Raw genomic sequence first — 12,000 nt, 5'->3', positions numbered from 1 at the left:
TATGCATATCAGAGACAATTTGCTGTTACTAAACCCTAGTGTTTCCCAGACCACATCTGGGAACATCTGATCTAAAAGATAAGAAGTAAATCCATGAATGCTAGCTCCATCTCTATTGAGCCATGAATCATTGAGAATGTGAAGTATCTGTCTAAGAAACCATACTTATTTTATCTAAAAACTATTTAAAACAGTCTCTCAGATATAGGGGGATGGGAACCCTTTCCTGGATCCCTGCACTAAGTCACTCCTGCCCTGGTTGGTCCTCTTATACCTGCAACTGCTGCAACCTGCTCTGAGATGCAGAGCCATTGTTGGCATTCTTCTCTAAGCAATGCCTGCAATACCCGTTGTTATGCATGTCTCACTGTCTCTTATTTATTCATTACCTAGGTTTTCAAAACAAACATATGACCTGTTAAACAGTATATTATTTGTGTAAGTGAAAGCAGCTCAAGAATTCTGCTTTTTTCCTAAGTGTAATTTAATTTGTGTGTATGTGTTAGAGAGAGATATTTGGTTTTGCATGGAGACTTTAAACAACTGCTAGTTAAGACATACTCCACCCGTGTCTCTACCAGGGTGGTAGAGTAATGTCAAGGTTAGGTCAGCTTTAGTTCCTGACCTAAATATCAGGACAGCAACTAATTGAACATTAGCCTTAAAACTGTTTTTCTGTAGATACACCTCACTATAGAATAGAATAGAGCTGGAAGGGACCGTGGAGGTCTTCTAATCCAGCCCCCTACTCAAGCAGGAGAATCTATACCATCTCAGACAAGTGAATGTCTAGCCTCTTCTTAAAAGTTTCCAGTGATGGAGTGCCCACGATTTCTGGGGGCAAGCTATTCCATTGGTTAATTGTCCTCACTGTCAGGAAGTTTCTCCTTAATTCCAGGTTGCTTCTCTCCTTGATCAGTTTCCAACCATTGTTTCTTGTCCTGCCCTCTGGTGCTTTGGTGAATAATGTGACCCCCTCTGCCTTGTGGCAGCCCCTCAGATACTGGAACGCTGCTATCATGTCTTCCCTATTTCTTCTTTTCTTTAGACAAGCCAAACCCAAGTCCTGCAGCCGTTCTTCGTATGTTTTAGTCTCCAGGCCATTGATCATCTTAGTTGCTCTTCTCTGGATACACCTCAACCCATCTTCTGTTTCCTATATATTGTCAGTTTAACTGTCAGTTCAAATGGCTCTTGTATATCCACTGTTGATTTCTAAGTTGCCCTGCATTGTTTTTTTCCCTTATTGGAATGGAGTATTTCTACTATTTTTATAGAAGTTCCCAACCTTGTCCTCCACTGGACCTCAGGACTTCTGTGAAGTCTCACCAAGTACATCACTAAAGTTGTTGAAATCAACAACTTTGAAATCACACGTGTGCATGTGTGGCTGTGCTTCAGTCTCTTATTCTGTAGCATCTGGAACACTGAGATGATGTTCCCAGTTGTTCTCCATTCTTCATTCAGCTTTTCTTCTTTGTTAGGGTTAACCCTCTGAGGGCTGATTTCCCTGTCCTTTGTTCAATTATCAGGAAAATTAAGAAACAGTGAGACCTTTGACAAACATCTTGCAATCTTCATCAATCTTATTTTCCAGACCCAGCACAAAATCAGGTCTCCAAGTTCTTACGAAAGGTTATCATTCGGCATATTTGACTGATTATTGAGGCCAGTTTAGGATGTCCCATTAAATACATATTATGGAATCCGTGTTATAAGATGGTAATTTTTTTCAGCCCAATTACTTCCTCTGTATACAAACTCCTTTATCTTACAAGAACATCCTTTTCCATCTCATGTACCTCCAATTCCTGTATTAAGGTATAGTAAAATCCTTTGTTCTAATACCTGTAACAGGGCTTTGCTTTGCTTTGTTTTGTTGTGTGGGTTTGTGCATGTTTGAACACTGCCCATATAAAAACTAAGGTCAATGTTACCATAAGGCAGAGTATGCTTCTGGTTTTGGGTGATGTTTCTGTTGGAAGACACAAGGAAGTGTGGTGTGGCTCCCCTTCATCTCTCATCAGAGAGCCAGAGCAGGAATTATAGTCCTGACAGAACCCAAGAAAAGTTTGGTCTGCTCAGCATGGAAGGGAAGTCTACCCTGTTTAGACAGCAAAGTACTTTGCGCTGGTCCTGCTGAAAAGAGATCACTGTATGTAGGAAATAATTGGCAAGAAAGAAAAATTAAGTGGGAAATGTTCATTTGGCTGTGCTAGTTTTTAATGGAGAGTGTCCATATTGATTGAATATAGACCTCTACCTTCTGAACAAGAAATGTGCACAGACGCCACTGATTATGACACTAATACCTTTGTTCCAGTTTGGGTCTCTGCGTCCCTTCAGATTTTTCCTACCACAGAAAAGTCCATGTTTGTCCCAAAGACTCCTTGTGCCACTTCATGCCAGGTCTCCTTCCCTCAATTTCCTTTTCCCCTTTCCCTCTTTATTCAGTTTATTTGTGACACAGAGATTTTCCATGAAGTATGGTAACAAGGTAAGCAAAATTTAAAATTAGCATGATTCGTGTGCAGTGAAAAGGTTTTGATCCTATCAGATCAAATCAGATGCCAATTGTATTTACGTCACACGTACAGCGGAAGGATTTTGCTTCGGGAAGGCTTTAGAGCCCATGGTGCTGATCCCAGAATTCGTCTTGTGCCCGCTTTCCTAGGCATGCAGGTGCTGGAGTGGAACGGCTTTCCTCTGGTGGGCAAGACCTACGAAGAGGTCCAGAGCATTGTCGGTCTCCAGAGTGGGGAAGCTGAAATATGTGTAAGACTGTGAGTTTTTCTTCATCTTCCTGTTTCCATTGGGGTTTTTTTGGGTTTTCATGCTTTCTTGATTCACAGTTGTTAAGTTGCGAGCTGCACTTTATAATATTTGATATGAGAAGAAAATAAATGGAATTTTAAGTATTAAAGGAATATTTCCTTATTCCTTATAGTAAACTGATACATAAAGAAATGGAATTAATGAACCTTGGCTAGAACCTCTGCATTCCACTTGAGACAGATGTCAAAACAATATTAATATCAAAGAACACACTGACTCATTTTGAATTACAAAATAATCAACCACCATTTTTAAAAAAACATTCTTTGGCAATGTTTAAACTAAATGGCTTCATAACATATCCTTCATTGCAAGAACGCTATTATCTTGCATTACACGTAGATCAAAGGACTTCTGGATTCAGATTTCAGCAAACTCGTAGGTTCTTCAACAAACCCTCGTGGAAGTCTGTTAGAGACAAGCACAGGACTATGGTTCAAAATTACTGTAAGGTGATTGTAAGGCACTCTGGGATTCATAGCACTGGAAAAAAAGTTTAACACACACGCACAAGTGGTTACTCATCTGGATATTGTGTAAAGTGTTTGTATTTTGGTGTAAACTACATTTCTTTCCATTCATAAATTCACCCTCAGTGTCACTCTTCCCAGCTCACAAAGCATCACAAAGATACTTACGGGAACCGCGCTCAGCAGCAGCTGCTTCATCTCCTTTACCTATCCTATCACGATCGTTGGGGGTTAGGGTTAGGGTTCTCTTGGTCTTAGGTTTGTTGTTCCTCCTTTCAGGAATGTCAGCGTGCGGTCTGAAGGCGAGAATTCCCAACATCTGGAATGGCTTGAGCCGGGAAAGACAGGTAAATAACAGCATCTAACATGGGTAACAAACTGAGGTGGGAAGGATTTGGCTGCACTTAGCATACAACCTGTAGCTTTTGAATTTGTAGCGAGGGCGGTGTAGCAAGGGTGTGTGTATTTTTGCTTAGAGAAGTACAAAACGTTTCAAGTGCAGGAAAGTTCCATCTTTTCTCCCCAAATGGGTTGATCCAGGCATCCCAGCTTGGTTCCTATCTTCCCAGAGATAGTTTATCTGGAACCCAAAGTGTGAAATTCCAATATTTATTTTATTTAATATTCTGGATTTCTTTCTGGATGTTTTCCAGTTTGTTTCCTCTCATTGTTGCAAAAGCTGAGCAAACTGTAGGTGGGCAAGGATCACGTTGCTGTATTGCAAAACTGACTGAATTCTTGTGCTTGCAGTGGATAAAACAAAATCTCCAGGAGTCGATCCTAAGCAACTGGCTGCAGAGCTGCAAAAGGTTTCTCTGCAACAGGCTCCCCTGATGGCCTCTTCAGCCATGGAGAAGGGGTCCCATGGGCACTCTGGGTCAGCGTCAGCCGCCTCCAGCTCCGTGCCCAGCCCTGGGCAGCCTGGCTCTCCTTCCGTGAGCAAGAAGCGGCACGGCGGCAAGGTAGGAGGGTGCCTACCTTGGGTGGAGGAATAGACGGTGCGGATTAGGTTCTTTTGTTTCCTGCATTATCAGCCAGGTGGGGAGCAAGGTGTCTTAGGCCCAAGCGAGAGGCTTTCCTGACTGCCTGTGACTGCTCTGTATGTGCATGCTTCAGTCATGTGCTGACAGGCATTGCCCACACATAAACACACAACAGTTGATCCTGCATGGGGATATGATGAAGGTTGAGTCCCTTGTGAAGCCCTTCGAACTCTGAGATAACAGGACAGGATAAATATATTTAATAAATATGTAAAGCGTAAGACACTCTACTTACCGAGGCCCAAGCCTTGGATGTATTTGTACAGACAGAATCACTAATTTAATATTGTAATTTGACAAGAGAGATTCTGAAGTGTTTAAGTTCTTTTAATGAAATAAATTATGGCATGTATCAATCTAGAATTGTTAATAAACAAGTCATCTTTGAGGCAAGGTATTAAAATCAATTACTGCAGGAAATATCACCTTTTTACAAAGTTTCATTTCAGCTCTGAAATTTTAAGCCACCAAATGAATGGTTCATTAATCTTAATTGTTTAAATTTAAGAATGCTGTGATAATTCTAATCCAGTTGTAAAGAGAGACAAATAACAATCAATGCTGGTTTATTTGTTTTTAAATAGCCTGCTGAAGTCTCAAAGGCGGGTCCCCATCCCATAACTGGGGAAATCCAGGTAACGGCCTCATATTAAGTTATTTACCATTGACCTTTGTCAAAAAATATGAAATTAATTTTTCTGGTTTGTACTTTGAGATAAGGTAACAGTGCAATGGCTATTGAGAACAGTTTGGATGTTTGATACATTAATTGGGTTACTTGGTAAAGTGCGCTTTTTGTCTCATTTTGGCTTGGCTAAGCTGCAGACGGGGAGGGAGGCCCAAACCAGGGAAATAACTAACATGAATTAATGTTCTCCTTAGCTTCAAATCAACTATGACAAGCAACTTGGTAATTTGATTATTCATGTCCTTCAAGCAAGAAATCTTGCTCCCCGTGACAACAATGGTTATTCTGACCCTTTTGTCAAAGTTTACCTTCTGCCAGGAAGAGGGTAAGTGGAGGGACATTTTCACCCAAGGCAACAATTCTCGTTCTTTCTGTTCTTAGGGGATTCTTTTCATGTCCAATAATCAGCATGTCTAGCTTCAAGGGGGTGGGGGTGGGGGGCTATCGAATGGTTTTTCAAGGGAATTTGTTATCAACCTTGTTAATCCTTTGGAGGCTCCTCCCTCTCTGGTCTAATTGCCTCCTAGGTAGCACCTCTCTCCCTCGTCCCCCCAAGGGTTGCATCCCCGGGTTGCATTGCAATTAATGAAGAGAGTTTACGTAAGGAGTTTTCTACTCCGTACATTTTCTGCAAGGTAACACAGCATATTCAAAGCACTGATGAAGGGTGCTGTTAGGAGACCCCTTGAGACCTCATAAGGATGCTTCAAGCTAGGTTCTCTTCTGTCCTTCCGGTGAGAGGAAAAAAGTTCAGATCAAATCTGCTCCCAGGGTGAAAAGTTCCTTTTCTCTCTGACAATGTGACATTGAAATTTGTTGTTGCCATTGACCAGTCAAACCAGGATCAAGCTACAATTCAGTATTCTGATCAGCTATCGGTTTGTCATTCTCAGATATGACAGTTTATTCAAAAACATAAACAGAATCTTCAAAGAAAAGATGAATTCATGAATCATAATTCTGCACTTTGATATTATAGTATTTATCTATGATTGAGACCTAAATTGCTAATGCTGTTATGGGAGGGGGGGCTTTCAATGGAGGGAAGTTCCATTATGATCTGCCCAATCTGTTTAACATTTCTTCTTTCCCCAATTTTCAACCTCTTTTGATATATGGTTTGCATCATGTTTTTATCTATTTGTATTCCTAATCTTTTGATTCCTGTATCCCTTTCTACTGCTTTTCGATGCATTGTTCCTTCACTGGGTTTGCAGCCAAGTCATGGTTGTCCAGAATGCAAGGTAGAGTGCTTTATTCTTTAACTGATGCTCTGTGCATGAAAACATCCATACAGAATATACTCGTCTGCCCAAAACTCCAGTGATCTGCAAAGCGGGAAAGAAAAGTGCATTTCCCTCAAGAATGGCTGATCTGGTTATTGATGGCCAGAGGTGAAAAATGTATAATAGGCAACAAATTGACGCAACAGCATCTTACCCCACCATTACTGGATTAATTGTGAAAGATCACAACTATTTTGATATATGCAGAAATAATAATGCACTGTCAATTAATGATCATTCTGAGAGCCTGTTCCAGTAAGGCATCAGACTAGTAACCAGGAGATGGTGAATTCTAGTCCCACCTTAAGCCTGAAAGCAGGCTGGCTGACTTTGGGCGGTCTCTCCGTCTCAGGACACAAAGTCAGACTTGGATGACAAGATGGTCAGCCAATTCCTGTCGCAACCAATGGATCAACACAATCTGGCAGAGAAAAACATTGGGAAGAAAAAAATAGTAATTATTCTGTTCTGCTTCTCTAACGTGAATTGCTTGCTAGCAAATGCAAATACCTTACAAAAAAATCATTTTTATGCATAAATGGTACTTTTCCATTTTATAGCAGTTTCTTTGGATTCTTACTATATGTGTTAGTATTCATATACAGCTCAATTTTAATTGCACTTATTTCTTAAAAAATGGTTAGATATTTGGATAGATCTTATTAAATCACTTGATAAGCAAAGCATCCCTCTTGATCCATCAACCTCGGAGACTAACAAGCTGTTTTGGGATCCTGTAAAAATGCTCTAAATATTTCATGCACAAAGTGTCTTACTGCATGCTTGCAAAAGTCCCTCACACACATACACTATACTGAAGTGACACTAGTTACATACTACATTCAGGCTTTAGCTATTTGCTAACCTTATATATCTGATACATCACTTCTGTACTTCTCTGCAAAAATTAATTTGCCTAAAGAAACCAATATTTTTATAGCAGAGCTAACTTATTAAAAATTACTGTATTATTGGCCAATAGGAAGAGACAACTTTAAAATTATATAAAAATTAATTTCAGTTCAGGGGGATATTCATGAAAGTAATAATGCCCTGTAAAATATGCATAATCCTAAAACATAATTAAAACAAAAGTGGGGTTGCAGAGATCTATTAGTATGCATGCAACTGGATCTTTCAAAGACCTGAAATATAAAATACTTAATGTTCTTTAAGTTTCTCTATATGAAATAATTATATGAAATGACTGATTCAATTAAGAGCTGATATACAGTGGATGACCTGCCATTTACATTCCCAGCAGTAAAGGGACATGTATTTTTTCAGGCTTGGGAAAACACGTGGCAGTTTAATCAATATTAAATTTGTGTTTTTGTCATTAATACAATAGTGATTTGAGTTTTCCTTTATGATTTTCACAGGAATTACTCTCCTATAATTAAAGGCAACCCAAGGCTAGGAAATGATATGTTATATTGTTTATCTGTCTATCAACTGAGTATATTTTTCAGGAAAACCAGTGCTTTATCATTATTTCATAAATATTATTGTGTAGAAGCAATTTGTAAATGCAATATATTCCTTGAGTTGTTTTCAGTTGCACAAAAGAGATTTAAAAGCTTCCAGCTAGGCATGTTGGCAATTCAAAACTTTGATTTTAATGAAGACTGAATATGAAGAATGCTCAATAGAAGATTGTCATTTACGCTGAAACAAATCTAATGTCATTTGACCATAGGTGCCTGAAAGTTTAATCATCAGATGTGTTAAAACTGTTTATGAATTGAAACAATAGGAAGCCTATGAAAGTAATGTTATGTTACGTTCCTTTGTTTCAGCGTTGAGAACAAGAGAAAGACAAAATACATACAGAAAAGCTTGAATCCTGAATGGAACCAGACGGTTATTTATAAAAGCATCTTCATGGAGCAGGTATGTGGCTAAAGGCATATTTTGTTCCCGGTGTGGACAAATGCTGGTCCTCAGATAAGGGCATATCAAGAATGAAACTCTTCCATGTTGTCTGTCCGTTCATCTTGGAGCACTCGGCTCAGACAACCAGAGGGAAAATACTTACTCCCCCCTTTTTTTTTAATCCTGAATGACGGTGATCTTGAACTGGAGGCAGTCACCTTTCCAAAAGGAAGTGTTGATTAAAACAAATGATAGTCAGAGATTTAAATCCTAGTGCAATGTCCACATTGCTCACCTTGTTAACCAAAAAATGTGAATTCTATGTGAAACTAGTTTTGGAGATTTCCCGGTTTGCCACATTTCAAACTGGGAATTGCTCAGACCAAATGAGGTGGAACTAATTGAATTAATAATTACTGATTATAATTATCTACCTAAAGGACCATATTTATAAAATTTAATCCATCAGTTTCATATACTTCCTATAAAATCTGTCTCATACCCACAAATCATTTTTATACACAGAAATATGCTACATAAATTCTCTTTTTAACAGGAATACCAAAAAAGGGGGGGGGGATTGATGTAGGTGGCATAAATGGAATAGGTAGCACAATTGGGAGGAAAGGGGGGGAAGGCGGAAAAAAGCACTGCGTGGAAAAAGTGTTATTTCTCTTTTCTGGGCATTGGTCAGACTCTGCCCACAGGACATTGTATCAATTTTGAAAGATATTGACAAACTAGAGTATTTTCAGAGATGAACAACCATGCTTTTTGTAGCAAAAATGTATCTGGAATAGTCTGATGTGTCAGATATATTTATCTACAGGGCCACACAATAACCAGCTTAAATTGTTCAGGTACTACAGAATATGGGCCAGAGTGGCTCAAGAAGACAGGATCAGAAACAAATTTTAAGAAGGTTATTTTCAGTTGTTCATCAAGAAAAATTATTAAGAAAAAGCTGTTCAGCCGAGCTAAATTCCTCCAGGTCCTCCCCCATTCTCATAGCGGCCAGATGCACGTGCTTGGTAGGAACAGTGTTTGGGTGACTTTCTGCATTGAGCAGAGGGCCAGACTATATTTTTGGCAAGGCAGCATGGGAAATGAGACAACGGCGCCTCGTGGCAGGATGGGTAAACAGAGGAAGTGAATAAATAGATAAATGGAAAACCAAGTTAAATGAGAAGCAACTGCGTTATCAGTAAGGCATTTGATGAAGTAGATCACAACCTACTACCACCAGATGGATTCGTAGCTGGCTGACTGGCCATACTCAGTGTGTGGTCCACGTCTACATGGAAGGAAGTGTGTAGTGGGGCGCCCCAGGGCTCTGTTCTGGGCCCAGTGCTCTTCAACGTCTTCATCAACGATTTGGATGAGGGGATAGATGGGGAACTCATCAAATTTGCAGACGACACTAAGCTGGCAGGAATAGCCAACACTCCAGAAGACAGCTTAAGATACAGGAGGATCTGGACAGACTTGACCACTGGGCACTATCTAACAAAATGAAATTCAATGGTGAAAAAAGTAAGGTTCTACATTTAGGCAAGAAAAACCAAATGTACAGGTATAGTACTGGGGGGTACCTTGCTCAATAGTAGCAACTGTGGCAGGGATCTCGGAGTCCTAGTGGACAATCACTTAAATATGAGCCAGCAGTGTGCTGCAGCTGCCAAAAAAGCTAACACAGTGCTAGGCTGCATTAACAGAGGGATAGAATCAAGATCACATGGGACTTCCTGTTCCTGTTTTCCAGCGAGCAGTCTGAAGATTCGGAATGCCGAATCCTTCGGCTGGAATTTCTTTTTGTTGGGGGCCCTAAGGGGCCAGAAAACACCCTGAAGGGGTGGAATGAAGGAAGGAAATCCCAGGGACTTAGGAGAGACGGTGGTCTCTCCAAATGGTCCAGGAGAAGCCTCCCAGAAACCAACAGAAGAAAGGGCTGACTAACTGCAGGTTCAGCCATAGTTTGGAAACAACAGAAGTCACAAGCTCTTAAATTAGGCGGATTTAAAACAGCATGCTTGAATCTGGATAAGAATATTGATTTTCTCTACCCTACTTATTTTCCTGAAGAAGAAAGTCCCCAAAATAAGAGATCTCCGAAGAAGGAAAGGGGGAGGGGGACTCTGCTCCCTCCCTTTTGGTTAGCCACAAAACTTACCCTTTAGAGAGAGAAAAAAGACTAGAAATACCTGAAAAATGAGCAAACACTGACACCTGCAAAGTTTTTAGAAAATGCAGCTGTGTAAACAAAGTGAGAGTCACAAAACTGAAGCAATGAATACTTTACAAAAGGAAACATATCATATAGGAGCCGTGACCAGGGGGGCTTTTGCCCAGATTCGCCTGGTGCACCAGGTGCGTCCCTATCTGGACCGAGATGCTCTACGTACAGTCACTCATGCGCTCGTGACCTCCCGGTTAGACTACTGCAATGCCCTCTACATGGGGCTGCCCTTGAGGACCACCCGAAGGCTTCAACTGGTGCAGAATTCAGCCACGTGAGTTTTGATGGGAGCTTCCTGATACTCCCGTGTAACACCTCTTCTCCGTGAGCTACATTGGCTTCCGGTTGCCCTCCGGGTGAGATTCAAGGTGCTGGTAATGACCTATAAAGCTAATAATAATAATAATAATAATAATAATAATAATAATAATAATAATAATAATAATAATAATAATAATAATAATGGCTTGGGTCCGGACTATCTAAGGGAACACCTGCTGCTGGCATCATCTTCCCATCGTCCTATGCGCCGCCACAGGGAGGGCCTTCTCAGGGTACCGCCGGTTAATGAATGCCGGCAGGTTATTCCCAGGGGAAGGGCGTTCTCTGTGGGTGCGCCTACCCTATGGAACCAACTACCCACAGAACTTAGGACTGCCCCCGACCTTCGCTCATTTCGCCGGGACCTGAAAACTTGGCTCTTCGATCTGTTTGGTCCAGACTGTGGGGTTGTTAATTTAACTGGGTTTTAGATTTACTCTTGGGGCTTGAATTTAATTTAATTGTTTTAATTGTTTTTAATTTTTTGTATTCATGGTTTTAACTGCCCTGTAAACCGCCCTGAGTCCTACGGGAATAGGGCGGTATACAAATCCAATAAAATAAATAAATAAATAAAATAAGCGACAACAATTTCAAAGGACAATGATTTTAAACTACATAGAAATCCAGAATAACTTTGAGAGCATGAGTCATAAATATATATTAAATTAGGAGGGATACATATTTTAAGTTTAATGTTATTTTTTGTATCTCAGTGCTCTTGTCTCTTTTTCTTGTTTCCCTTTTCTTTCTTCTTTTTCTTTTTTTTCTTTTTCTTTTTTCCTTCTTTTTTGTCTCTCTCTTTTTTTTCTCTTTCTACTTTTTTACTTATTGATTAAGAAATATAAAAGCATGAGAGGGTTTATATGGAAAAAACAGAATTAAATCCACCAATATAAATATAGTTAACTGTTGAAAAGATTGTCACTTGTAAGAATATTTAGAATTTGGGGGGAGAAATAAGCTGAAATAAACACGGTAACAGGATTTATGATAAGGCAACTAAAATGACAAATAGGATTATTGAAACTAAATACTTAATTGTTAATTAACATAATGAGAATTGTCTTACTCTAATGTTTTGCAAAGAAAGTTACTTCAGGGAAAAGGGAAATCAAATGAAATTAACATATGGAATATAGATCATAGAAATTAATTGTTAAGGACTGTCTTATTAATGTTACCCAGACAACATACTATTTACAAATTACTGAATGATTTATGTTATGTTAAAAAATTCTAATAA

At 39.6% G+C, this 12,000-nt stretch overlaps 1 protein-coding gene across 1 annotated transcript in view; it reads left to right on the top strand.

The window, feature by feature from the left end:
- PCLO (piccolo presynaptic cytomatrix protein) overlaps positions 1-12,000 on the top strand; it is a gene marked incomplete at both ends in the record, with an annotated part of 101,423 nt that overhangs the window by 72,387 nt on the left and 17,036 nt on the right. The window contains 7 exons of the mRNA XM_083366835.1: positions 2,675-2,783; positions 3,585-3,652; positions 4,056-4,267; positions 4,933-4,983; positions 5,231-5,361; positions 6,254-6,280; positions 8,122-8,215. Coding sequence (XP_083222961.1) covers positions 2,675-2,783; positions 3,585-3,652; positions 4,056-4,267; positions 4,933-4,983; positions 5,231-5,361; positions 6,254-6,280; positions 8,122-8,215 — 692 coding nt within the window. The remainder of the gene's footprint in view (positions 1-2,674; positions 2,784-3,584; positions 3,653-4,055; positions 4,268-4,932; positions 4,984-5,230; positions 5,362-6,253; positions 6,281-8,121; positions 8,216-12,000) is intronic.

The sequence above is a fragment of the Vipera ursinii genome (assembly GCF_947247035.1).
Source record: "Vipera ursinii genome assembly, chromosome: 6".
NCBI lineage: Eukaryota > Metazoa > Chordata > Lepidosauria > Squamata > Viperidae > Vipera > Vipera ursinii.
The sequence above is the reverse complement of the archived record's forward strand: the minus strand, read 5'-3'. Positions and strand labels throughout refer to the sequence as shown.